This window comes from Fringilla coelebs (assembly GCF_963513975.1).
Source record: "Fringilla coelebs genome assembly, chromosome: 1".
Taxonomy (NCBI): domain Eukaryota; kingdom Metazoa; phylum Chordata; class Aves; order Passeriformes; family Fringillidae; genus Fringilla; species Fringilla coelebs.
Window position 1 is genome coordinate 40,028,837 of NC_140028.1, and position 26,790 is coordinate 40,055,626.

At 38.7% G+C, this 26,790-nt stretch overlaps 1 protein-coding gene across 1 annotated transcript in view; it reads right to left on the reverse strand.

Moving 5' to 3' along the window:
- Positions 1 to 13,549: 13,549 nt before the first annotated feature.
- Positions 13,550 to 26,790, reverse strand: part of XKR4 (XK related 4) — a gene marked incomplete at both ends in the record, with an annotated part of 210,682 nt that continues 197,441 nt past the window's right edge. The window contains one exon of the mRNA XM_084203601.1: positions 13,550 to 14,496. Coding sequence (XP_084059727.1) covers positions 13,550 to 14,496 — 947 coding nt within the window. The remainder of the gene's footprint in view (positions 14,497 to 26,790) is intronic.

Genomic DNA, 26,790 nt, shown 5'->3' on the forward strand with positions numbered 1-26,790 from the left:
GGTGTTGCAAAATTTAAAAGGAAAATGCCCATGCACTTTCTCCTGGGGCTTATTGGACTCCACTAAAGTCAAAAGAAAGTTATTCATTTCTGTGGTGGAATTTCAGGGAAGCCCTTTATGATTATAAACTGTCTGTAATCAAAGCAAGTCCCAGTATAATAAATGCTTCTGTCCAGAGCATTGGTGTAAGTATGACTTATTGACATGTGCACCAGGCAAAATTTCTCCATTAGTCTTCTAAGAATGTCTTTTGGTTGACTCAGGTTGGTTTTTTTTTTTTTGTTTGTTTGTTTGGATTTCTTTTTTTTTTTTTTTTTTTTTTTTGGTTTTTTTTGGGGTTTTTTTTTTTTCCTTGGCTGTAGATTATTGAAGATGATTTTGTAAGCACAGCTGTTATCAAGTCTGCTTTTTAGGATCATCTGCCTCATGTGAAATTGCTTTGGAAGGCTCCCTTGTTTTCCTAACAGCCTAGAAACACTTCTGCACATTTCCCCAAACCAAATCAAATCCACCAGTCAACCTGAAAAACAGATTTGGAGTTCTGTATATTAAGAAATGGAGGGTAGAAGAACACACAAATTAGTTAGCCTTATCTGAATATAAATTTTGCTGTAATGAATGGATAATATGCTCTTTTTAATTATTACTGGGTTAATTAATATATTTTATAGGAATCCATTTGAAATATTCAAGGTGAATTAACTGACACGCTCCTTGCACATTGCAAATTTCAAGAGAACAATGAATGCTGAGGAAGAACAATTAAAAGTTGGGAGTCCCTCTCCTCTCCTCTCCTCTCCTCTCCTCTCCTCTCCTCTCCTCTCCTCTCCTCTCCTCTCCTCTCCTCTCCTCTCCTCTCCTCTCCTCTCCTCTCCTCTCCTCTCCTCTCCTCTCCTCTCCTCTCCTCTCCTCTCCTCTCCTCTCCTCTCCTCTCCTCTCCTCTCCTCTCCTCTCCTCTCCTCTCCTCTCCTCTCCTCTCCTCTCCTCTCCTCTCCTCTCCTCTCCTCTCCTCTCCTCTCCTCTCCTCTCCTCTCCTCTCCTCTCCTCTCCTCTCCTCTCCTCTCCTCTCCTCTCCTCTCCTCTCCTCTCCTCTCCTCTCCTCCTTTTTTTTTTTTTTTTTTAAATACAAGATGATTTCAGAGAGCTGCACAAAGTTTCAAAGCTTAGCAGTACTCTGGAAAATTGCTACAAAACCAAAATGATGATGAGCTGTGTTTATTGCATCCCAGAGGGTACCATTTCCAGTGCACTCAGCTGACAGTGAGAAGATGAATCTCCCACTTGCTGAGGCCACAGGTCAAATCCAGAAGCCAAACTGGGTTTTGCTTGGCTCTGCAGCATGTGAAATAACAGTTGTTGAGTAAACATTTGATTAGAGAGGCAGGTGGGAAAGCATGGGAAGGACAACAGAGGTGCTGCCCCTGTTGAGACTATCTATCTCATACACAGAATGGCACCTGCAGGAAAGTACAGAGATTCTCATTTGTTAGAAAAAACATTAGCTTGTTAATAATACAGAACTCGGGGAAAAGACTGTAAAATACCTGTCCCCTCAAGCAGAGCTAATTACACAGGGGACAGTTTCTGCCCTTTAGAATCAATGGGAATTGATTTAAAGGAACTGCAGTCCTGGTAAGGAAGATCTGTGGTGGAATGGCAGATTCTTGTTTGCTAATCCAACATGATCCCTATTATAAGCTGTTCTGTGAGTCAGAAATTAACTCAGAAACAAAAGATACCAATTTTTAGGTTGCTATGGGCACATACCAGGGCTGTGGAATGATGAAGTAAAATCAGCTGACCTGAAGTAAAACCAAGATATGACAGCTGTCTTTAATAAAATTCCTGCTTTGCAATTGAGAAAATTACTTCAATGTTTGCATTTTCAATTCAGTTTTCCATCTTAACTGTAGAAGTTATCCCATAGCCAGGTGTTGTGCAGAGGAATTTTTGAGTTTTGTACCACGGCATGAGAAAAGAAAGTTTCTTAGATAACCTGAGCATTGCCTTTTCTCATTGGTGAGGTTTGCATGTGAGACTCATACACAAAACAAAAAAAATGAAAGCAAGGAAGAACATTAGAACAGTATCTAGCAAACTTTGCCAACCTTTCTGAGTAAATCTTTGAAGAAAACAGAGCTATTATAGTATCCTACACTTACAGATCATGCATGAGGTCACAGATAACTCCACAGTGTTTTCTACTGAAATCAGGATGAGACTGTTTCTGCTACTAAACAAGCAAGAATTTGTGATAACATCTACTATAACTGGAAGTCTTTCAGCAGCAATTTCTGTGAGGAGCTGAGTGACAGAATACCTGAGCATGAACAAATGCTATGAAGGCTCAGCTACTCTAAAGCTTCACGGCTCTTTCCTAATTATAAGGCTTCTGCCATATCTACTGATCTCCATTTTCTCTATTTTTTCCCCTGCTCTAAGCCTTTACACTGTCCCATGCATGTGTTCCTCAGCTGAGCATGAAGAAGAGGATGTGAGAACTATTAGCAGTAGAGGAACATTCACCTGCAAATCCACTATTTGCTCATGGATGTACTGTGTGAGAAATTGAGAGCATGAGAAAATGCACACCCAGCTGAACATCCAAGCCTATAATGTACAGAAAAGACCATCTTTTGAGCCTATTCTACACCTTATATTTCTTGTGGAAGCCATCTGAGATTTATCCTCCATAAAGAAGGCAATAAGGTTCTCTGACCCATAATCTATTGCAAAAATCTATCATTTCTAAATCTGACGATCCCTGGCATAACTGCCGTACAAAATCCTTGTCTCCCCGGCCTTAGCTTGAGACACTTTTGTATCTTATTGCTAATAAACAACTCCTGTCAAGAGCAACAAAGTTATATCTAAGAAGTATCTTTCACTGCCTCCCTGTGTGTGTTTCAGTTAGTTTGTAACACAAAGAATTTTCTCAGTCAACCTCTTTCCCCGAGGAGAGAGTAATTGCACCATAAATAGTATTTTGGCATCAAGGTTTGTTGGTTTGAGTTGTTATTTTTTTGCTGTTAAAAGACTCTGCTCCTCCTTTTATCCACTGAAACAGCAGGGGCAGCTTTTCCACAGTGTTTCACAAAAATCTCTTAATCTTGACCAGAGGAATCATCCTTTTGCTTTTGTGTCTTTTTGATCTCTGGCCTCCTTGCTAAAACCACTAGAGGAGAGGCTTCCACGATAAAATGTGTGTACAGATTACTCACATGTGTGCCCTGTGCAGCCTGACTGGAGGGGGTTGTGACATCATCCTACCCGAAAATTCTGTATCAGGAGGGTCCCAAGCCAGAGCCCTTGCTGAGTCCCATGTTGCCATAATTTTGTTCCTACAAGCACCAGAGTTAGGTTAAACATTAAACCACCCACTCATTCTTGCTGATTTTTATAAAACCGCAAGTGTACTAAGCTACACTGTTTCTGATGATGAAAAAAAAAATTAAGTGCTTTGCTAATCACAAGCCTTCATTATTCAGATACCTCTGTAAGCAGCACTGTTTATTTTTTTTTAACCTTCAACTTCATGTCAAAGTAGCTAAAATCCAACTGTGTGTCATAAGCAGTGAAAACCAGTATTTTGTTCATTCATTCACCCAGTTCTTGCTGCTGTTGTTAAATGTAGTATGTTTTTTGTTACAGTAATTTCTCCGGGATAAACAGTTGCACAATCAGTACAATCATCTCAAGAATGAAATTGTACTGCTGCTGGATAGAATAACTTTTTGGCTGATAAGGTGAGTAAATGACCAGAAGGAAATTTGGCCAGTTTCACGCTAATGGTAACTAAAGCTGTCTCAACCCCAGCAGTACACTTTAAAATAAACCTCCTTGCATATATGAAATTAATCAAATAGATAAATGTTCCACAAGATTAATTATGAAAGCTTAGCCAGGATGAATTTACTAATGTTGCATTTCTTCTAGATCTCTCTTTCCAGTGTGGGCACCTCACTGAACACAGCTAACAATGGCTTTTTTTCTTTTTTTCTCCTGAACTGATTAATGTTTGCTCACAGGACCTTGATTACTGTATTACAAGCCACACATTTGCAAGATTAAAAATGTCTGTTGAATTAATTAGCTGCAAATCAACCTAGGCGCAGCTCGACAAGTTCTAAGCAGTTCCAATAAAATAAAAAAGAAAGAATCAATAGCAACCACAAATACATGACAATATGCTGGCACTTTGTGACTATAAATAGTGGCAGCTGACAAAGGAAGATTTTTCATTGTCCATACAGTGCTATCTAAAGGCTAAATCCTGTCCAGATTGGTGTGGCAGCCTCACCGATATCTTAAGTGAAATATGTCCCATGGGCCAGCCCAATAACCCAGGGAGAACTGGAGCTGGAAACAAGCTGCCTGCTTTGTCTTCCCTTGGAGCCAGAGTGAGCACCACAGTGCAGGTGCCAGCAGTGATCCCAGCACACGTGGATGCTGCCTGACAGGAGGATGATGTGTGCCCCAAGGTGGAAATTCAGGGAATGATGTTGAAAGTCATTAGTGACTACTTTTGAACTCTTCCTCTGTAGTCACTGCCATTGTCTTACCCAGTCATGACAGTTTTAGATGTCTCTGACCATATAACAGGTCCCCTTGCAAACTTACTAGTTTTTTCAAACATTGTCCCTGATGCTGAATGGTGACACAGGTCAGGAACTCTAGACATATATCAGAATTTCAGAGAAGGAAGAGCCTTCACTGGCTAGTAGTCTCTTCCTCAGCTGCATAAAATTTAAAACTAATTCTCATCAAATATTTTCTGGGAAACAATCTGGGATTGACACATAATAATGCAGAACGTATTGAAAAAAGCATCAGTGGTTAGAACTTCAGAAATATTACTGGATATGTGTGGTACATTTAAATTGAGTATCATTTTCAAATACACGCATTTGAAATTTATCTTCGGTATATAATCTGGGCAAGAGCAAGTCTTTCCTTCTGACAGCTTGCATCAGGAAACTGCGTATGTGTTGGAAAACAAACCCAATTAGTTCTTCAATCAAAATGCAAGTAAACCATCCTAATTATTGTAGGTTATTTCCTTCATAAGATACTGACAATGATAACTGATAGTGAAACAAATACAACCAACATTACATTACATGAAACAAAAGTTTAATTGATCCCTTTGCCATTTTTCTATATGATTGTTTTTTCCTTAAGTAAGTGTGATAAACCCTTTTTTATCTTACACAAGTGTCCCTGCTCTATTCTTTTACCAAAATATTTAAGATATGAAATATAGCATTAGACATATTTTATCCATAACTTTTTCTTAAAGTGCTGGCACACTAAATCACAAGGCTTCCAATAATGGCTAGAATGTATTTTCCAATAATATAATTCTCTATTTTGCAATTGCCACTTGGATATCCTTAATTACAATGTTCCTGATGCTTTTTTTTTTGTTTTAGGCTTAAGATTTAAATGAATTGTAAGATTGAATCCTAATAGAATCTCAGGACTCACTGTCGTGTGCATACACAAACACACACACGCACACACACATATATACATATACACACATGTTTTATATTTATATATATATATATATAAATAATGCATTTGAAAATGTAAATTTGCTCCCAAGCATAAGACAAGGTCCTACTATTTTTATTATGATAAAACTGAACACTTAGAGTATTCATTACAGTGTGCTGTGGACCCTGAATGTCTTGCATTCACCACAACCTGGGCAATTTGCTCACAACCATGGTCCAAATGTACTGTCCAGAGAAACCCTGTCTGCTCCACATGCTTTGCTAGATAGCACAGAGCCTGTTTGCCTTTTGCTCAGCCCAAACTGATCTTTGTTTGGCAAAGTAGCTGGGATCTCAAAGTGTAGGAAACTTGGGCTCAGGGAGCTACAGATAAGCTACAAGTGTAGCTCTGGTGTCCGTACAAAGTCTGGCTGAGCTCCAAGGAAAAGCCACCTGAAGGTGGCCAGAACAGCACACAGTGCATTAATAGACCTGATTCAAGGCAGCATGTAGAGATTCAGGCTTTGTCACAGTGCTAGCCATGTTCATACAGCTTTTGGTCAGTTTGGAAGGTGAACAAAATGATTTTTGCTTCTACCCCAGATGTTTACTGCAGACATTGCTCTGGCTGGGTGTAGGCAATGGCACTGAATGTGCTCAGCAATATCAGAGTTAGTCCTCAACACTAAAGGGACTGAACATGTCAAAATACTAGAAGTATGTCTACACAGCACATGTCTTCATTTGTATGTCCACATTTACATTTTCCACAAAGAGGAAGAACAGTTCAAAATATGAGGCAGAGAGCATTGCCCTTCTCCTCACCAGCACGCAGCCCTATATCCCTCCCCTGAGAGACAGCAGCTAAAGATAGGAATCATTGCTAGCTGAAGAGATCACTGCACCTGGCTCTCCCCTTGGTCTCTGCTTACCCCCAATTTGCTGCTGGAAAAGCCCTCATGAGTATTTCAGTGCAAAGCTCCCTCTGATAGCACCACAGAGGACCCAAATCTTTCAGGTAAAATGGGCAGGAGAATACCTGCTCAGAGGCTCCTGGCAGGCTTAGGTGGGAGACAGCAGGTGAGCTAACCTTGTGCTGCAAAGACCAAGTTGTATCTGACCAAGCCCAGGAGGTAAATTTTAGGTCCTTGAGCATCTGGCATTAGAAATGTTCAGGAGCTCCCAGCTGGTGCAGTTTGGAGGAGCAGGATGAGCCTGAGACCCCGACGTGCCTGCGCCGACCCCTGCGCCTGCGCTGCAACGGGCCAGGTGCCTGGTCCCCACGAGTTGTGGCTTTCATCCAGCCCATGCATGTGGTTTTCCTCTCTTTTCTGGGCTCTTTGGTGCATGAGGTTGGGAAGAGAGTGCTGGACTATGACCAGGCCTTGCCCTGAGCAGACTTGTAACATGCAAACACAGTCTATGCCTTGCCTTAGCACTGTGTTATGTCTCTGCAGGCTCTTCTAGACATTCGACTAGCAGCTTTTTTACCTTGAGGAAATCACTTCTCTGTGAAATTCTGTTTTTGTAGCACTGTTACACACTAGGTGGCTGAGTGGACGCACCTATTTCATGCTAAAAATGTTTTTGTGAGTTTTAGTTCAGGGCAAAAAACCTGCCCCAAACTCAATGCTTTGTTAAAAGGATTTTAGCAGAATGGATCTCGCGTAGAAAAGCTGCCAGCATTCCTAGAGTTGCAGCACGCCAGAAGCAATTGTTTCCAAAGTTATCTGGAATAAGAGGCTGAAACCTACAGTCAGAGAAAACTTATAGCAGTCATATCTTTCTTTCTATGAATGCTGCGTTTTGTTACATTGACAAATCTGGTACATTTTAAAATTTATTCCAACCATTCCTTGAAATGAGATTTTTGGTTACATTTTAAAGTTTCTTGGCTGATTTTATTTTACTCTGCCTTGCATGTAGAAGTTGAGATTTGATCTTTCTATTAGTTGGTCACTTATATTACAATTTATTGTAAATCTCTCTCAATGAATATAGCAACTATATGTATAAGTCTGTTTTAATGATACATAAGCTTCTGTTTGACTTCTCTGGCTCATGCAAATCACCCCATAAGTGTGCTGAAAAGGAAATTTTGCTGTGAATCTTGCATATCTATTGTCTTTGCCACAGGATTCAGAGTAGGCACAGGGTTTTCTGATGGGTGTATACGATCCTCTGCATAAGAATGAAATGCTAAGCATTTAGAGTAAAATGTAAGTACAGGAGCCAAGCTTACACAGTTAGAAAAGTTTCTTTAATCAATGTACTGGTCATGAAGTGGCTTTTGTAAGAATCACGGGAAATGGCTGGTTTCAGGGACGTTTTTCAAAGTTTTCTTATAAGGATCACAAAAGAGCAACTCATTCAAAGCGGGTATAATCTTGAATGTTTGAACTAAAAATGAAATAATAGGAGATCTTTGATTTGTGCTGAGTCAGCACTAAGTTTAGTGTAGCTATTTCAGGCTGAGCCAAGTGCCATGCAGGCTTTTTGGCATTGAGCAAATCTCCAGCTGAGTTCAGTTTGGAGTGAAGAGGTGAAGACTTCCACTACCACAGTCTGAATTCATGTAGTTCACTCCAGGCCAGGGCCTGATTTTAACATATTCATACCAGTGAAGAAATCTCACCAAAGTCCTGAACTGAGGTAAAATAAAGGGTGCCAGGGGACTCCTCACGTGCTAAAACAGCTCTGTACATGCTCTCCTCATCAGTGACACCATTCCCCTAACTTTGCATGAACAAGGCCTTGCAATGTCACCTCTGTCTCTCCTGTAATGAAGTCTGCTCAAACCAGATGTGAGAAATCATCTCAGAGGCAGATCACTCAGCAATTTGCAGCCAAGTGAAAATGATGGCAGAATCTGTTTTAAAAAATCACTGCAGGGGAAAGGCGGTAATCTGTTGTGTCATTTTTTATTTATTTATTCACAGATCTAAAAGAATCTGTTCTCATTTTGCATTTTATATCTTTTATCAGGATGAAGAGGAATGGATTCAATGCTGTAATGAAAAGACACAGTTCTATAAACAATTAAGTGAGGATTTTACCACTTAATGTCTCTGGTACACAAGTGGCTGTTTGCCACTTACTCCATTTGGCTTTCTGCTAAGAGCATGGGCTCTATGTGAGCTAGTGTAATTGCTACTAGTAGTGAAATTAAATGGCTTATTGTGTATTTAGACAATTCTTCCCGTGTCCTGCATTGTTTCGCTGCAGAATTAGTAATTGGGACGTTGGGCTTGTAGATTTATGGACAAGTGTTGCCATCAATTTCATCACACACATCTTGTAGGGGTTTAACTTACACAGGCCGGTTTAGATGGATGCACAGATGCAATTTACTCTGCTTCCCACCATGCACAGGAGTGAGAGAGGCAGCAGAAGGACCCCAGGAATCTGCTGAGGTCTTTTCCTTGGCATTGTGCAGGCAGTGCAGGGGGGCAGAGTGAATCACAGCATCTCATCACTCTGGATTGCACAGCTTCAGGCAGGCAGTGGAGAAAGGGCAGGGGCTTTGGAAGCTGAATCACTGGCAGAGCCAACTAAAACTCAGAACAGTGCCACTTTTAAGGCTCCTTAGGAATGATATGATAAAATCACATACACTTCAAACTCGTTTAATTTGTGTTCTAAAAATCCCAACAGTCTAGTTGTGAGTATTTTGCTGGCCAATAAAAAGTAAATGAGCATATTGCATGATTGGGAGTCCCTTTCCAAATAAAGCAGCACTTCTATTTTTAGTACCACTTATGAATTGCTCTTTTGGGGAGGTAATGATGTATTGGAAAGACCATCATATGTTTTAAACTAACACAGGTTTAATAGCTATTCACCACATATTAAAAATTAAATCACCAATAAAATTATAATTTTCCTCCTCTGCTTAAAAATTTACAAAATCAGGCAGATGAGACCTAGAATTAAATTTTGGAAGGAAAATTTTCTCCAATTTTATAAAAATTAATTAATAGAAAATTTGTGGTTTGACAATGAAAATATTGTATATATGCCATCAAGTCCATATAACCCAAGCAAAGAAACATTGTTCTGTCACAAGAAGTGTATTTAAATTGACATAAACAAAATTGGAAATCAGTATTTTCATTATTAAATATGCATGGAAAGAATGTATTGCACATATTTGTAAAGAACTTTTTAAAGAAAAATTATCCCATTACAGAATAAACAGCTTTTAAAATAAGTGAAAAGTTTTCTCTTACATTTTCTTACATGTTTTCTGAATGAACATGGGTATACATTACCTTTATTTAATTAGTGATAGTAGGTGAATTTTCTTTTCTGCAACAGACAAATCCACACCTGTCGAAATTTTAGGACCAGGTTTTTAACCAGGTAAATTACCATTAAGTCTGCTGCTAAGTTTGTTTGGTTCATTAGAACAATGCTCCCATAAGTCTTACTGCTAGCAAATTGATGTGATTGTTTTTCTTTGCCAGAATGTAAATACGAAAATATGAACTCTTTAATATTCCTGTATTCTGCTGTGAAATTTAAAAGGCCTGATGTTTTCATTATTTGAAAAGCAAAAGTTCAGGTTTTTTACAAGTCCTTTTTTTAAAATTTTATTTTTGCTATTGCTGTCTCAGTTGAACCTTATTTATTTTAGAACTGTCTGTGGCAAAAAGAAGAGTGCATATTGATTATTAACTGTCCATAAGGCCATAATGAAATTTCAGCATGGACTATGTTTATTCTTGGCAATTTCTATAAAAAATTCTTACAGCTTTTAATGTGACGACCCACAGCAATGCAAATTAGGAAACTGTCCATGCAGTCATCAGAGTGTTTAGATTTCAGTCACTGCCCTCTTCTCATCAGTGCAGGTGACACTGATGTTATGATTGTAAGAGGGCAAGATTTTGGAGAGCAAATTTTGACTTAGTGCATAAGGACTTCTACCCCTGCCTCAAACTGCCGTATTGAATTCTGAGGACGAGGTATGTATATGTAGTGTTGCATATATAAAAATATATGTACACACACACACACGTATATGCCACTCTGCACTCACACCCTGCAGTAGTTTCCTTAAGATAAACATTTTTGCAAACATTAGTTTAAAAAATTTAAATTGCTGTGAGAGTAAAGAAAATAAATGCTAGGCGTGAAAAGCCGCACGGATAAATAACAGCTCTGTGTCCTCCCTTTCAAAGCCAAATAAAAGCAAATCAAACAAACTCACCCCGAACCTTCTTCAGAAACCTTGCAATGCAAGCACTGGTGAAGACCTTAACCCTTTAAATTCCCTTTAATACAAAGCAACATTTCTTCATTTCTCTAAGCCTGGCCATAGGGCTCACAGCTCTGACAAGAGGAGGAGGATGAGAGGGACCTCAGAGGAGGCAGAGCCTCGCTGACAGCAGCGATGCTGCTCCTCTCCCCAGGAGCTGCTGGTGGGAGACTGAAGCTTGAGAAGGCTGCCCACTCTGCCTCGCTCAGGCTCAATTTCTCAGTCAAAGCAGCAGCAAACACTTCGAACTGTCTCCAACTGAAACCCTAACACCTTGGATCACAGAGCTTACATTTGCTTCCCTTGTAAAGAAAAACAGCAATTCCCTTGCATGAACTGGAATTTGAATCTGGAGTGAAGGGTCTATTGAATACGACAGGACAAAGGACTTGCTTCCAAAATCTTTTTTTAGCAGTTCTTGCAGTGGTATATTTTCTGAAAAAACATGAGTGCTTTTCTCTGAATAATCAGCTGTATCTCCATGAAGAAAAGGGTAATCACTTTGTAAAAAGCTTCAGGTTTGGACTATCAAAGATTTGTTTTATTTAAAAAATTTTTATAGAGGCAGTTGGCAATTGCTTAATTTGAAAATACCTAAGAAACCCCTGAAGCATAGGATTTTTCTGATCTCTGTAAAGTTTCCTCTGCTTTGCAGATTCCTGCACTTCCACAGGTTTTTGTTTAGAGGAACTCACCCCAGCAAAGAACAACAGGTATTGAATATTTCACTAATAAAAAAAGTCAACATTAAAAATGGCTAATTGAACGCATACAAATAAACATAATCTGTGTAACCTTGGCCATTTCATAGTACAAATATTCGTGATAGGAAAGACAGAAATTTACCCAGCAGCATACACAGCAGTGACTACACTGGATATATCTGACAGTCCAATTATCAGGTCTTCTCCATCCTGACAATGCCATTTACAACAGTAACTCTTCAGTTCTGCTTTGCTCTCCTAGAATGGATGGAAATAGTTATAGCAAATTGTTTCTCATGGAATCACTTGGTGTCTTTACAAGCCACTTACATTTGAAGCAGGATCCACAGTTTATAGAGTATTCTAAAAGTACCCATGTAGGCTTTCATATGGCATTACACTGTAAAACAAATCCATAATGTGTGAAAAACAGGTTTATGTCAACTTGCAAAAGCCGTTTGGTAAAATTCATGGACCAATTCTTAAAATCTAAGCTATAAAGAGAATGAAATGTATTAAAAGATTTGAGGTTTATAAAAAGTAACCTTTTATACCATATTTTTACTTTACAAAAATATTGAAATAATCCATGAGTTTTTCACTCTGCACCAGCTCTAAAAAAAATACTATCAAATTTTGTCTTGCACCTTTAATGCATCTGAAAGCACCATCAGGGGATACTTTTAACATAAAGTATAATACCTTTAACTAGATTTAGGGAGGTATTTAAAACCCAAAAGCTTGCATCAAAAGCACTCTATTACAAGAGATTCTAATTTTTAGACATGTCTGGACACCAGTCTTGAACAGGCAGAAGAGGCTCTTCCACATAACTTGTTTATATTATACTTCAGTGAATATACTTACTAAGAGGTGGCAGAAAGCCTTTAAAAGACATCACTTTCACCTTGAGGGGGAAAAATCAGAGCTGTCTCTACATATTGAGAGCATGGTTGGTCTTTCCTGCTTCTTTTTCTGATAGGGCTTGTGCCACTTGTAGTGTCCCTCAGGCAATAGCAACCTTGCAGTTATACAATGTTTGGCACTAGAAGGGTATGGCATGTCAGTCTCTTGTCACACCTGCATACATTCACACACTGAATCATGCATTCTCAGTCCTGAAACAGAGAAGTATCAGTGTGTTCAGCTCCTTGTGGTTCCTTCTGAAATATCTGAAAGGGGTCCTCCAAAAAGTTTAGAATATGAAAACTATACTTCCTTGTTCTTTTACTTTTGTTTTTTTTTTGCAAATTGAACATTGAATCATGATTATCATTTAATGAATATCACTACGTGCTAGAGCTACTTATTTGTCCTCAAAACCAGAAGTGATCTGCATAGAGTTTCTGTTGAAAACAATACCAAGAAGTTAAATTGCATTTAAAAAAGACTTTGAAATTCCACAGGAAACAAACAGTCCTGTAAGCGTTAATTTTAATGACCTAGTTAATCAGAATTTAGTTTATTTTCCATTGACAGCCTTATAAACATGATGATGTTTCTTTTTAATTAAGAACTATTTTGCAAACCTATTCTAACCTGAATGGCTGATTTATGGGAGTGTTGAAGACTACCAAGCTCCTGTTTTTTGCCCCAGAAAACAGTTTTCCTAACAGCAACGCTGTGTGCTACAGTTTTGTTATTTTTGAAAAGGTGTGGGTTTTTTTGTTTTTGCCATTGATTATGGAAATATCAATCATTCATTTCTAAAATAAAATGCACTACTGGCTGAAGCTGAAAGCTCTGGTCAGAGCCTTTATACTGGTTTGATTGTAAGTATTGTGCAGTCAGAGTTTCATAACAGTAAGGGGTGGTGGGTGAGTTCCCCCTGCTGATGTCACTGATTTGTGTGTGTGGGCCAGGGTTTGGGGTATTTTGAGGCTTTCAGACGATGCTGCTGTATCAGCTTCCTGCAGACAGACTGCACACAGTGGATCAAATGATAATCATGATGATAGCCAGACTAAGAACGCTATAGCTCGCTGCTCTACTTGTAGTACGCAGTTTAGTTGTTCCTACAGCCCTACTGTCAACCCTCAATTTGGACTGACTCGTTGGAGCTGCTCCAAGCTGTGTTTTTGCTTTGTCTACAATGTGGTTTCATATTCCAAGCGCTCCTGAATGAGGGCATCATCCTTATACTGTAGCCGCGGAGGAGCGGGGGAACATTCAAACGCTAAGATCGCCTTCCTCAGGCTCCTGTCCAACACGTGTCTCTCCCATGCCGGGTACCTGTTCCTGAACAGATCGATTTTAATGACAGACTCCTCAATCCTTGGTGGCCGGGAGGAAGGTGTGGACGGTGCGGTGGGTCTCACCTGAAACACAGGCACACACCCATCCCTCTCCGCAAATTTCTGATCCCGCTCGCTGGTGACGCTGCGGTTGTTGGAGATGGAGCGCAGGGTGCTCGTGGCCACCTCTGGGGGAAGGGTGAAGGCAGCGGCAGGGTCCTCACAAGCACAGCTCGGTGACTGCCCAAACCTCGGTCCGTTGGGGTGGAAGAAGGCATAGTACATCAGCATAAAAACAATGCCTGTTAAAAAGCTGCTGAACACTACACACAGTGCTGGTATGGCGAACGCATCGGAGATCGGAGGGGCCTTGTACAGATACCAGAGAACGCTCAAGGCGGTGTTTTCTAAAAGGATGACAAAATAGTAAATGAAAAGCCTGCAGCGTGTCCTCCCTTCCTTGACGTTGAACCAGCTGAAGATGTAGATTATCCCAACGACCATGTCGAAAACGATCTCCTCCCATTTAGTGATGCAGAACTCTGTCTCGCAGTGAACGATCCAGAAGGTCATGATGCACCAGTGCAGCACGATGAAGATCCCAAAGTACAGCTGGAAAACCGAGGCAAACAGAGCAAAAGTAATGACCCTTGCTGCGATGGTGAAGAAGTGCCAGCAAAACTGGATTATAACAGCCATGTAACTGATGGGTTTCTTGTCGTCGCGGGAGTCACGGAGGGCCTTCTGGTAGGAAGCCAAAGCCCAAGCCAGGGATACAAGGGATGCTGCAGCAGTAAGACCTAGGAGGAAACAGGAGATGCAGTTAAGGCATAATTAGTATGCCAGCACTTGGCTGAAAACAGTGAGATCCTTGCTGATTTAGACGTGTTCTCCACCAGTGGCACAACAAAACCTCTTCCCTCTCCTTTAGCTCAGAGAAATGAACCCCTGCTGCTGAGATTTCATTGCCCAGTGCTGGATACACACAAACAAGAGCAGCTATTAAACCACGCTCTGAACCTCTTCTCCAGCAATCACATATTTGAAACAAATTCACAACTTAAAGCAAGAAGGTGTCTCTGTCAGAGGTGTGATCTAAGGGGACCTGCTGTGGTTTATGTTTTCAAGAAAGAATATGAATATTCTGATTTTCATAAGTCATTAAAGAAGCCTAATATAAAGCAACCAAGTCTTTCTAATTAAAATGCCAGCATCATCTACATATACACTAAATCAATGACAATGTGAGCATAAATCTACATAAAATCTATTAAAAATAAATTTTTAATACTCTTGTTACATCAAAATTTAAACTGACTGCCTTACTCTTCCTGAGGGAAAATGCCCATTTTGATATTTGCACCCATTTTAAACAAAATTTTAGTAAGTAAAAAATATCAGAACTTACTTTCTTCCATCTGGAAATTACATTTGTTTTTAAAATGTTGGAATTTTTTACAAAATTAAAATAGGGAGTAAAGATGCTCCTAAAGTAGGGGGCTATATATTTTAATTTATATAGCCATTCTATTTGCAGTATATCACAGAATTGCCTATTTACAAGGCCCCAAATGATAATATTTTAGTAAAACCTGACATATATTTGAAGCATTCAATATGAAATTATTTCTCATAAGATTTAAAATATTAATTTTGTGAAAATACAAAAACTGTAAACCAATTGTTAAAAAATAGACCTTTCTATACTTATTTTAAATGTGTGTTATTCTTTTCTCCTCAAGGGAATTTGTTTCTTGTCAGTAGGTAAATTTAAGGAAAAAAATGTTGCTTTGAAATGAATCTGACTTTTAAACTAATCTGTAGCTTCCAGACACTACCAGAAAAACACCTTACATTCCCATTTCAAAAATAGTATAGATCAGCATAATTACTCAAATGATAAATACTTACACAGCATTCTAGTAGAAATGAATGATAATTCTTCTTTACTAGAAGATTAATTTTTATTTACTTACGCCTTGTATCCAGCTGCTTTGGATGGAAATGGGAATTGCAATTGAAATGCAAAATCCTTGCCTTTCAAGTGTATTTATTATTTAAATAAAATTGCAAGAAATGTTGTATGCAGAGGAAAAATGTATCAAGCATTTTATATTTAAAACTGGTTTACTACCAAAGCTAATTTTACATACAGCTAATGAATGAATTCATAAGTCTCAGGATCCCAGACTGAGAATTTATTCATAGGCCATTTAATGATAATGATGCTTCAGCTTATTCTATTTCTAAGTAGTTCCTAAACTTTGAGCTAGTTATTGAAGTAAATCAAACTGGCATAAAGAAAACATTTCTTTTGTCTGCTGTTAAAAGCTGTTTAATCATTTCAACAAGCTTTAGTTCTGGATGCATAGCCAGTATTTTTCTTCCCAATTAAACAGCTTTCTTTAGAACTTAACAATCAAGAATATATTTCTTAAATATTATAAATTTTAGGAAATTTTAATAATAGAAAATGTTAAATTTAAGCCTAAATACATGTTGCTATTTACTTTGAAAGAAAACAACAACAACAAAAAAAGAGATTATTTTAAAAGAGAAAAAAATAAGTTATGGAGATAAAATCTATTTAAACAATTCACTTGGCATAACACACTAAGATTTTGGTAATTAGGTAGTACAGAGAGATTCATTACTTTCAGAAGGGATTCTGTTTGCCAGTGTTTCTCCCTCTCTGGCAGGGTGCTAATAATGTTCTGAGCTCCCATGAATCCATGAATTGAAAACCCCTTCATTTTAAAAATAAAAATAATAACAAACAATCAGCAGAAATATAAAGCAAATTTAGGATTCCAGGGAGAATTTTTAATAAAACTTCATCATTTTTCTTCCCATGCAGATGCCTGCATGAAAAACCGCCCAAGTTACTTCTGGAATCTTCCTTCATGGACAAAATAAGCTATCAGCAATGAAGACAGGAAAGAGGCATGGGATAAATTGGTGTTTTCATTTCTGACGTGTATATTTGCTTTCTCACACTGAGCTGCCTTTCTGTATCCATTATCTCTGATGAGAACCCTGGGAGCTGAAAATGTAAGTTCTTGTTTTCCTGTAGGAATGTTTTAAGTATTGAAAACATACAGTTCATTTCCCTCATGAAATGAAAAGTGCAGAAAGGTAGATGAATAGGATAAAGAATCTTTCAATACAAACAAGCCACTCTGAACAAGAACTCAAGAATAACATTATCAGCACAGGAAAAAATAATGTGAGCGAGAAATCCATATATTTTCTTTCAAATCTCACTTTAATGACCTCACACACTCCCCCAGAGGTTTGAAGAGATATCATCAGTTTTGCATTAGGAAGTGTAAAATCATTCAATAAGGCACACAAAATACCATGTTAAACTCACAGCAATTTCCACTGTTCTAATGCTAATTAATTCATAGTCACTGTCTGGGACATAAGAAAGCAAGTACAATAGCTATGTAATTCTGTTATTTAAATAGTCATTAATAGGGAATCATCCACTGCTTTTACAGAAAAAACTCAGGGATACTGGCATACAGGAGAGAAAAGGAGACAAGGGAATGTACAAAAGGGAGGAATTGCCAGTTAATATATTATGTATCTGCTCTTGGCTATTGGCAATGCTATTAGGGATATAGAATTAAGATAAAGTTAAATGCTTCATGGGCTCCATCCATTTTTCTTTATTGATGAGACCAAGCACTGAAGAATTATTGAAAGTAAATTAATAATGAGAAGAATGATGTAGAAGTAAAGCAAATGGCAGTTTGCTAATAAATATCACTATATAAATAATTCACTGGGAATGGTTAGAAGTAAAGTGAATTATTGTAGCACTAAATGGATAATTCATTAATTAGAATATATTGATGCATTTGCTGAGTATATGTTCATATATACCTCTTTATCCCTATTGCAAAGAGGAACTAAAATTTCTATTACTGTCAAACAAACATTGTAGCAGGTGCAGTCAGGAAGACTTATTTGCCACTCAGAAATGAACAGAGATTGGACAAGATCTGTTGGGCCACTGCTCATGAAGAATAAGAATCAGCTTTCTCACTTGCTCATCTGCAGTCTCTGCACTCTTTTTGGGCACTGCACCAGCTTTCTGGTGTGTTTGACTCTCTTGTATTATGAGTCTTACCTTTAGGGTCTTGATCTTGGAAATTAAGACTAAATAGCAATTCCCAGTGAATATGTACACAAGCTCATCCACTACAGAATGTAACAAGAACCAGAAAGCAGGAATTCTCTAAAATGGCCTTAGGAAGCATGAAAGCATGCTTCTGTTTCTTTCTTTTCCAAAGCTGAACCTTTCAACATTTTCCGCAGTATATGATTTGATCTCTGAAGTTCTGTCCTGAAGAGGAAAGAAATGCAGGCTTTGCACAGGAAAATCACCACAATTTGCATCAGCAAAAGGAAGTTTTTGAATGGTTCTAGAGTGGACACCTGAAATACCCTAAATAGCAAAGAGTGGGAGTGTACATACCCACTTTCAGCCTTTGCAGCATAGCCCATCCACAATAGTCACAACAGAAAGAAGATAGTGCATTGCATCAGGACAACATTCTGCCAGGAACTAATTATAATCTGTTTTGAGTGAAAAATACAGTTTAACCTCTTTTATTCTGTGAATGGTTTGCATTACTTAATTATGTTATTTGAATAAAGGAATGACATCTTTTTAATCACCAATGAGTTTTGGATGTTCTTAACATAGTGAGAGTATATCAGACTTTCTGTCTGATGAAAAAAGAACAGGATTGCTTTGATTCAATCATAATTTTAATTTATTTCCCTGAAAATAATAATTTTCCCGTATATGATATGTGCTTGCATTTTATAGATTGTGGCATTTCTCTATGTATACTTTAAATATAATACATAGTACACTCCAATGAACTACAGCTCATTAAAGACAAGATAAAAAAATAACACACATATCTTTCACAAGTGAAAGCAAATGCATATGAAGGAAAAGATATTGTATACAGAGATGAATACATTCACAAATGTAATATTGTTTCAAGGAAGCAAGCAAGCTTGAATAACTAGATGAGAATCAATGGAATTCTCCTCAATGGCATTTTTGAGAAACCTGATTTGGACTTGAAAGATTAAAGGTATATCCAGGTCCATAAGTGACTTTTTTTCTAATCATATCAGTACATAAATCCTATACAGCCTAAGGACAGAGCAGCTCGAGTCAGCTGGAAACCCTACAAACGAATGAACTGATCTGAGAAAGTGCTCCTTGACATTCAACCTGACTTCAGAAATCAAACTCCTGCCAAGGCATCTGTCTGCTTCATCCTTCCTTTAAAACTTGTACTCGTCTCATCATTTCCAGAAGTAAATTCATCTAAAAGCAGGAATACCAAATGCAGCAGGACATCTAGATGTGACAACAGTGCCTGGGATGTGAGACTTTGAAACATTATTTTAAGAAAGCCTATTTTTTGATTTTCCTTCTCAGCTGGAGAAGTGACATTACTTGCATCCAAGCTTCCAGGTGCTTCTCTGAACCACAGCCAAGGATCTCTAATATTCACATCTTAGTCCTTTAAGAAACAGCATGACTGTATCCCTCCAGCTTCAGAAAATGTCTTGCTATATTTACACATCTTTTGCCACACTGCTCTGCAAGTACAGGCACAAGCTAAAGACTCATGTGGAGGCAGCCTTGCAGGCAGCTTGAAAATAGCCGATGGGTTTCTGCACTAATTCTTTTGTTCCCAAACACAGTCTTTGACAGCAATGTATGTCATGGTGTACATATTATGCTTCCATCTGTGGTTTAGTACACAGGAGGCTTTGCAGGCTTTAAGGGCAGCTCTTGCTCGCATCAAGGGCCACGTGTCCAGGTTGTCAGTACCTGTTTCATGCTCATGGATCTCATTCCCTGATCAATATTGTGAGACGAAACCTAAAGATTAACCTTACTTTTGTTTTATGAGTTCCCATTTTCTGAATGGATAACAATATAAACTCTTGCCCTCACCTGGGCTGTTTCCCCATAAACATGTTGCCAAAATAATCCTATTATATTTCCATGTCAACAAGTTTGCCATATATTAGCTATCATAAACCAAGATCAAAGACTTTCTGTTCAACTGAAATAAGCTTCCTGAGGTCAGAAAAGCACTTTTTTCTTTTTTTCTTAACTCTCACTATATCTGATTGTGGCTAGATTGAAATGGCACCCTACTGAAATGTTCCACTCCTGTGGTTTTACACTCAGACTGTTTCCTACCCACAAACATGGGAGTGTCAGTGTCTGAGGATGAGTCTCCAGTAGCTCACATTTCCAGTTTTTGCCACAGGCTTCATTCATAGCTGGGGATTCTCAAGGCAACATAGATGGTTTTATCAGCTTGCCAACATTCAGCTTAACTTTCTCCCACTGCATACCAAGGGGGATTAATGCAGCATAATGTGTGTCAGGAACTCTTCCCTGTTGAAATGTAAGTCAGAATATACCTGATATTACTCCTCCTGTGTGTTACACAATACTCATAGAACATGCTAGCATATGTAGGAATAATGTCTCCCATGATTCCTCTCAGCTGCTTTCAGTAGACACTCCTGGTTGTAACACCAGACACATCTGCTGTTACAACTTCCAGCTGCTCCTTTAATTTGCCTCTCCACAACAACCTGTCATTGCCTGAAAATCAAGAAATACTCTTTGAATTGTATTACTTTCAGCCTTATCCATTTTTCCTACTCCTAATTTTTTACCAGCAGTGGTCTGGACTCTGTGTAGAGGACCAAAGTCAACTGACAAAAGTTTGGCTTATTGAATGTATCTTTAGCAGTTTCTTAGGGTCTGTACAGGACACCTGCCTAATGATTTACCTCTTGCTGCGCTCAGAGTCTTATCCACCTTAGCAAATCTAACTTCTAGACAGTGTTGAGAAGCTTCTGATGAACAGCAACCCTGGTCATAGCTTTAAATGCATGGACAAAAATGGTCATAATTTTATTTCAGGATAAAATCAAGCACACATTCCCTTTGCCTTGCCCCTAAATCCAAAATAACTTTTACCCAGTTTTTGTTGTTAATGTTTCAGGAATCGCATTAGAAACTATGAATACAATCAGCACAGAGGCAACCTGGTATGCAGGGACCACAAGGACCATGAAAGTTGGCTCTCTCCTGTCTTTTTGTGGTCAAAAGACCACAGTAAGTAACTGAGATCTCTCTTTCTTCACAGACACCAAAAGCTCCACTCCCTTCTCCTCTATCTGTAGAAGTAATTGGCTATTTCAGATACTTGAATGGAAGCCTCACTGTCAGAATACCCCAGCTAAGGCCAGTTACTAGCTCACATGCTGGGTGATCTCTTCCCCCTCAATTACATTTTTCTAAGATTTGTTATTTTCTTGCTCTACTAAAGATGTGTTAAACTTAAAACTTTCAGTTTAGGAGTCCTCATTAGCCACCAATCAAGTCCAGTCCTTCCCTGGCAGTGACAACCACCAGGTACTCATGTGTGCCGAGCAGTCTATGTGCTGTCAGGCTTGGCAAGACAGTGTGAGATCATTTTGCCTGTTAGGAATCTAAACTTAGATTCTGTACTTTCACAGCTAGACTCCTTGTCTGGTAGCTAATTTGGTGTCTTTTATTCCAGTGAAGTATGTGCAGCACAAACATACCCACTGACTCCAGGCTCATTTCCATGATTTCTACATTTCAGGGCTTTCAATGCCTTGAGCCTGCTGCAAGAAATCAAGGGGTCATTTGGAGGATGCAGCAACCCCAAGCAGAACAAGCCCCCTGCCATTAGCTCTTAAGAGACATCCTGACAACCTAATGCTAAGTTAAATACAGGGCACCATCCATGGGAGACAGCTCCACCTGCCCTGCTCTGTCCAGTGCATGGACACCTTCCACAGCACCTATGGCAGCAGCAGCAGCACCTCTCCCTGCCACCCAGCAGGAGAAAGAGAAAGAGACAGAGTTTACTAGACATGTAAAGAATCCTGTAGAACCTAACTCTTGAGGAAATGCCTTTGTGCTGTCCCATATCTCTTTGATTTCACTGACGTTCTTCTGGCGAGCCTTTATATGCTTTTGCTCACACAGCGTCAGTACAAATTCTGTCCTCATGTATTTCAGGGGTTTGGAGGAACCAGCCACGCAGATTTTCATTCCATGGCATCTAAAAAGCTCAACTGCAAAATTTTTTATGGGAGATGCTTTGGAAAAATATTAAAGTGAACCCCCCATCCTCCTGACAATATACGCAGTAAATGGCATGTAGATTATTTAGGTCTTCTATTAAAGAATACACAATTTTTTAAAAAAATATATATATTACTTAGTTTTTGAGAATGCATAAGCATGAATAGGGAGAAAATTAATATTAGCATTTGTTTCTTCTGCAAAGTCACTGTGTCACCTGCCCCAAGGTTTGTATGCCATCCTTCTCAGCTCACAGGGCAGGGGCCTGCCAGACACTGGTGGCTGGCTTGGCACTGCTGCAGGTGTGGACTGAACCCACACATCAAAAAAGGGCAAGAAAGTAAAACTTTGAATTAACAAGTCTCAGAGAAACAATACAAAACTAGAACTGAAATGGTTACAAAATTTGGAAATAAATCTGTTGAATTGAAAGCTACAAACTATATCGGTTTCCTAATCAATTTTCAATGAAACTGTTTTCTAATTGCTTTCTAATTGGGTGTCAGGTGTCCAAGTGTTGGCAGGGAGACACATGGGGTAGCCTCCATGAGGAGAGGTCAGAGCCTGTCCCATGTGGGACATGGTTGTTTCCAGCCAGTTTCCAGCCAGCTCCAAAGTAACCCAGCACAGGAAGCAGCTGAGCCCACCAGCCAATATGTGGGTGCCTCTGAAAAACATATTTGAGAATGGACATTTAAAAATGCCTAATAGGCAGAGGAGGTGGGGAAATAAGGATGAGAGAGCAGCCATGTAAGCACTAAGGTGGGAGAGGAAGGAAGGGGATGAAGTTCTCCAGGCAACTCTGGGACAGAGTCACGGTGGAGCAGCTAATTTCCCACTGCCTGGGAAGGACCATGATGGAGACTATTTACAGCCTGCAGCCCCTGGATAATTCTTGAAGGAAAGGATGGCCTTTGGAAAGCCCACACTGGAGCAGTTTTTTCTTGAAGGAACTATACCATGTAGGAGAGATACCATGCTGAAGCAGATAAAAAGTGTGAGGAGAAAGAAAGAGGAGAGGGAAAATGGTATGGACTGACTGCAAGTCCCCATTCCCCATCCTGCTGTTCCACAGGGAAGGGAAGGCAGAAGAGTCAGGGATGAAAGAATGAAGTTTATTCTGGTAAAAAGGGAATACAGGGGAGAAATCTTGCTTTAATTAGTCCATGTTTCTCACTGTCCACGTGTTTTCACTGGGAATAAATTATATTAATTATTATATTGAAAGTTGAGTCTGTTTTGCCTGTGGTAGTGACTGGTGAAGTATCTCCTGCCTTTACCCCAGCCCACAAAGATTATTATCCTCTTTTCTCACTCTGTTCCTGTTGAGGAAGCACAGTAAATGAACAGCTGGGTGGGTGTCTGTCTGCTGTCCAAGGTCAACCCACCACATGAATCTCCTCATGCCAACATATTTTGCATGCACAAACTGCACATATGGTCGTGGCTTTAGGGGCCAGGTTGTGTCTGTTCCCTCCAGACCACTCCAGAAAATTAATTTTTTCTTGCATAGGGATACATGAAACATTCCTCAAAATGCTGTAAACCCTCCTTCCTCTGAAGGGTGTCTCACCACCTGCTAGTGACCTACAATGTACTGGCTGCCTCAAAAATGAGTGTCTGAGAATATCAAAGCTGTCACATTATTTCCTGAGATTTAATGAGAGGATGTGGGAGAAGAATGCACGGAATACCTGGGAGAACTGAAAGGTTACTACAAACACAGTTTTTCAATGTCTGTAGAGAAAAATACAAATTCTGGAAAAGGAAGCGCCTATAAAATTTTTAGTTTAATATAGTCACAACAAATTCACCATCTTAATTTTTTTAGTGAAACACGTAAAAGATTTGATAGTTCAGTAATGTCCTACATAGATGCAGACATATTGAAAGTGAGAGAGCACAGTAACAATCAGTGTAAAATACAAGCCACAGAGCATTGCATCATGAACATTGAGTGATCCTATAATTGTGTTCAAAGAACTGAATAAGAATTCAAAAGTTTCAAACAAGGGACAAACATCCTTCCAAGGGACATTTGCCTTGCCATTAAATATGCACTTTTTTTCTGTCTGAATTTATCTACCTTTGCTTTTCAGCCATTGATTTGGCTTAAGTTTTGTAGGGTTCAAATGACTTAAGCATAATATTTCATTGATTTTCAGGGTTTTAAAAATTAAAGGTTTCAGTTTTTTACTCAGAAGCCCTCAGCAGTAAACAGCTGAAGACAATGTTCCTAAGCCTGAAATGAGCTGATGAAAGATATATTTTTTTGCTATTACCCAAGATTTCTGATGTGTTTTGCAGAAGCATCCCACAAAGCAGAACAGCTTGAAATGATCGTACTAGCTGCAGTATGGTGGAACATACTTGAAATAGTATTTGGCAAATTCAAACTATCTCTTCTGAGTATTTTTTTCAAGACCTAGTGAGTATCCTAAACTCCAAATAGCACTATCACACTGGCTCTAGAAATGTCTGCTGAGGACTTGGAAAAGGAAGGGCAAAATCAATATTTCAAATACACCAGAGATTATTTTTTTTTTAAGATATTTCACTAGCTGTGGCTAGCATCCAACACAGACAGAACTGGAAGCCAGGATGCATTTTGGCATGAAAAATATCCCAAATATCTTATACTAAGTTTTATTACAAATCAATAACAAGGCACCAGATCACTGGCAAAAAAAATATTGACTCCATGCAAAGATAGCATGGGGCCCTTAAATCTATTTAAGTCATGATTTTAGGATTGGCTTTCAGTGCTTCACAGGCTCATGTTGGCTTTCTGAAAGGGGATAAATTTCAGCCCTCTTTAAGGAACTGATATTTCTCCCACTTGCACATTAAAATTGGTCTGAAGTTAGTACCTTATTTGACACGATTTGTCAAAGAAATATTCTGTATATGTAGCATTTTTTTGTGTTTGTCTTTTAAACTTCTCTAAGCTCACAAGAGATGTTGAGGGTAATGCCTGATATGGTGCTCAGGGACAGAACACAATTAGTGTCATTCTGAAAAAGAAATCAATTCAGTATTTGTTCAATCCCACTTAGCAAAGGAAAAACTGGAGCTGTTAGTTCATGTTAGTACATGAAGAAGTTTCCTTTGGATCAAACTCTTTGCTATGTTTCTTTCATTTTGATAAAAGTTCAAGTGCATTTTCACAGTAATTCATTAAATAGACATTTTTCTGTTAGTGAAAAAGTAATCACTAACCTCTTCTCCTCCATCTCAAAAGAAAATCCATATTTTCACCTACTGTGGAGATAATGTAAATTGAAGCAAAGCCTAACAAACTGTTTTGAAGAATATTCAGTGTATTTTGAAGATTAATTCTGCTTCCAGCTCATGCCAGGCTTGGATTATTTTAGGTCTCATATTTATGTCTTTGTCTTCAATATTAGTTGCAAAGTTATTCATTATCAGTAAGGAAGATCTACAGCTATATATCTACCTATGAGTGATAGAGTTGGAATATATACACATGGTATATGCAGGAAAGTATTAGACACATTCTCTATGTATGGCATATTTAGAGTTATGTACTACATGCAGACAGAAACACTGGTGCAATTTGAATATACCAAGCAAAATAATGACTCAAAATTTCCTCTGAAAAGCTTTTCCAATATTTATCTGTGGCTTGTGCCAAAAATTTGCTCCTCGTTGCAAGTTTAAGTGAATCTAATTTCCATTTCTGCTGCTTGTCTGGAAGATTGAAAAACTTCCCCTGGCTCCTGTCATTAAGCTTTTTTTTTTTTTTTTTCAAATGTGTAAGTACCCAGAGAGAGGGATTGAATTACTTCTTCAGCCTTTCCCCAATATCCTAGGCTTATGAGTTCCTAAAAGACTCATATCCCAATGGTTGATTGATGGCCTCTGAGACCATTTCTTCCCCATCCTTTGAATTTCCTTGAGTAGCTCTTTCCTCCAGGAGGTGTGAGTCACAGAACAGGGCACAGTGGTCTTATTGATGGTGTTCAAAGTGGTTTGATCTTTTTTAACGTGTCTACTGTATATTTTTTTTCCTTTTCATGCATGGATCAATATAAGGTTCAGTGTCAACTTGACACTGACATCTCACAAAAAAGCTCTTCTCTCTCCTGCTCTGCCATCTTCTGAATTGCTGTCTTCTAAGACAGACAATTTCCCATCCTATGGGTGTGTTTCTGATTGTAAAATACACTTTCCTCTATTAAACCATAATTAGTTGGTGGTGATAAGTTTTGACCAGTCAGTCAGATCAGCCTGTGATGGCAGCTGTCCTAACCACTATCAGCGACCCTCACATCTCTGGGCAGAGCCTGGAAATGCCAGTCACTGGAAACCCAGCTGGCAAACGATACATGTCATCATCCATAAGGCCATCAAACAAGATGAGACCAAGGACAGGCATTTAATAGGTGCTCTTGAACACTCCCTCACTTATTCTTTCCTAATTTCCATATCCATCTAGATGACAGATTTTTGTACCCTTTAAATGAGCTCTACTCCTTCCTGCTTGAAGATCTCATGTGATTTTAAGCCATACGAAGTTAAAAAAAATATTTATACATTATTCATTATAGTTGCTGTGATCATTCTGACTTCTGAGCTTGTCAGTGAATGATTACAGGTCTGGGTAACAAGACTTGATATCCAATAAACAAAAAGGTTTGCAGAATTCTACTGTCTCACTTCTAATTCTTTGTAACCTGAGTACACAGTTGACAATTCTATTATTTCTGCTGAATTTAAGTCAGGACAATCTATATTAATGTTTATTTCTGTGAACATTCCTTTTAAAATTTTTAGATTTGTTTCTTTATGCATCTGCACAACAGTGTGCTCTATGACAATTGTTAAGAATGACCAACTGATTTCAACAGAATTTGACACAGAAACAGATGTATCAAAGATAATAAGT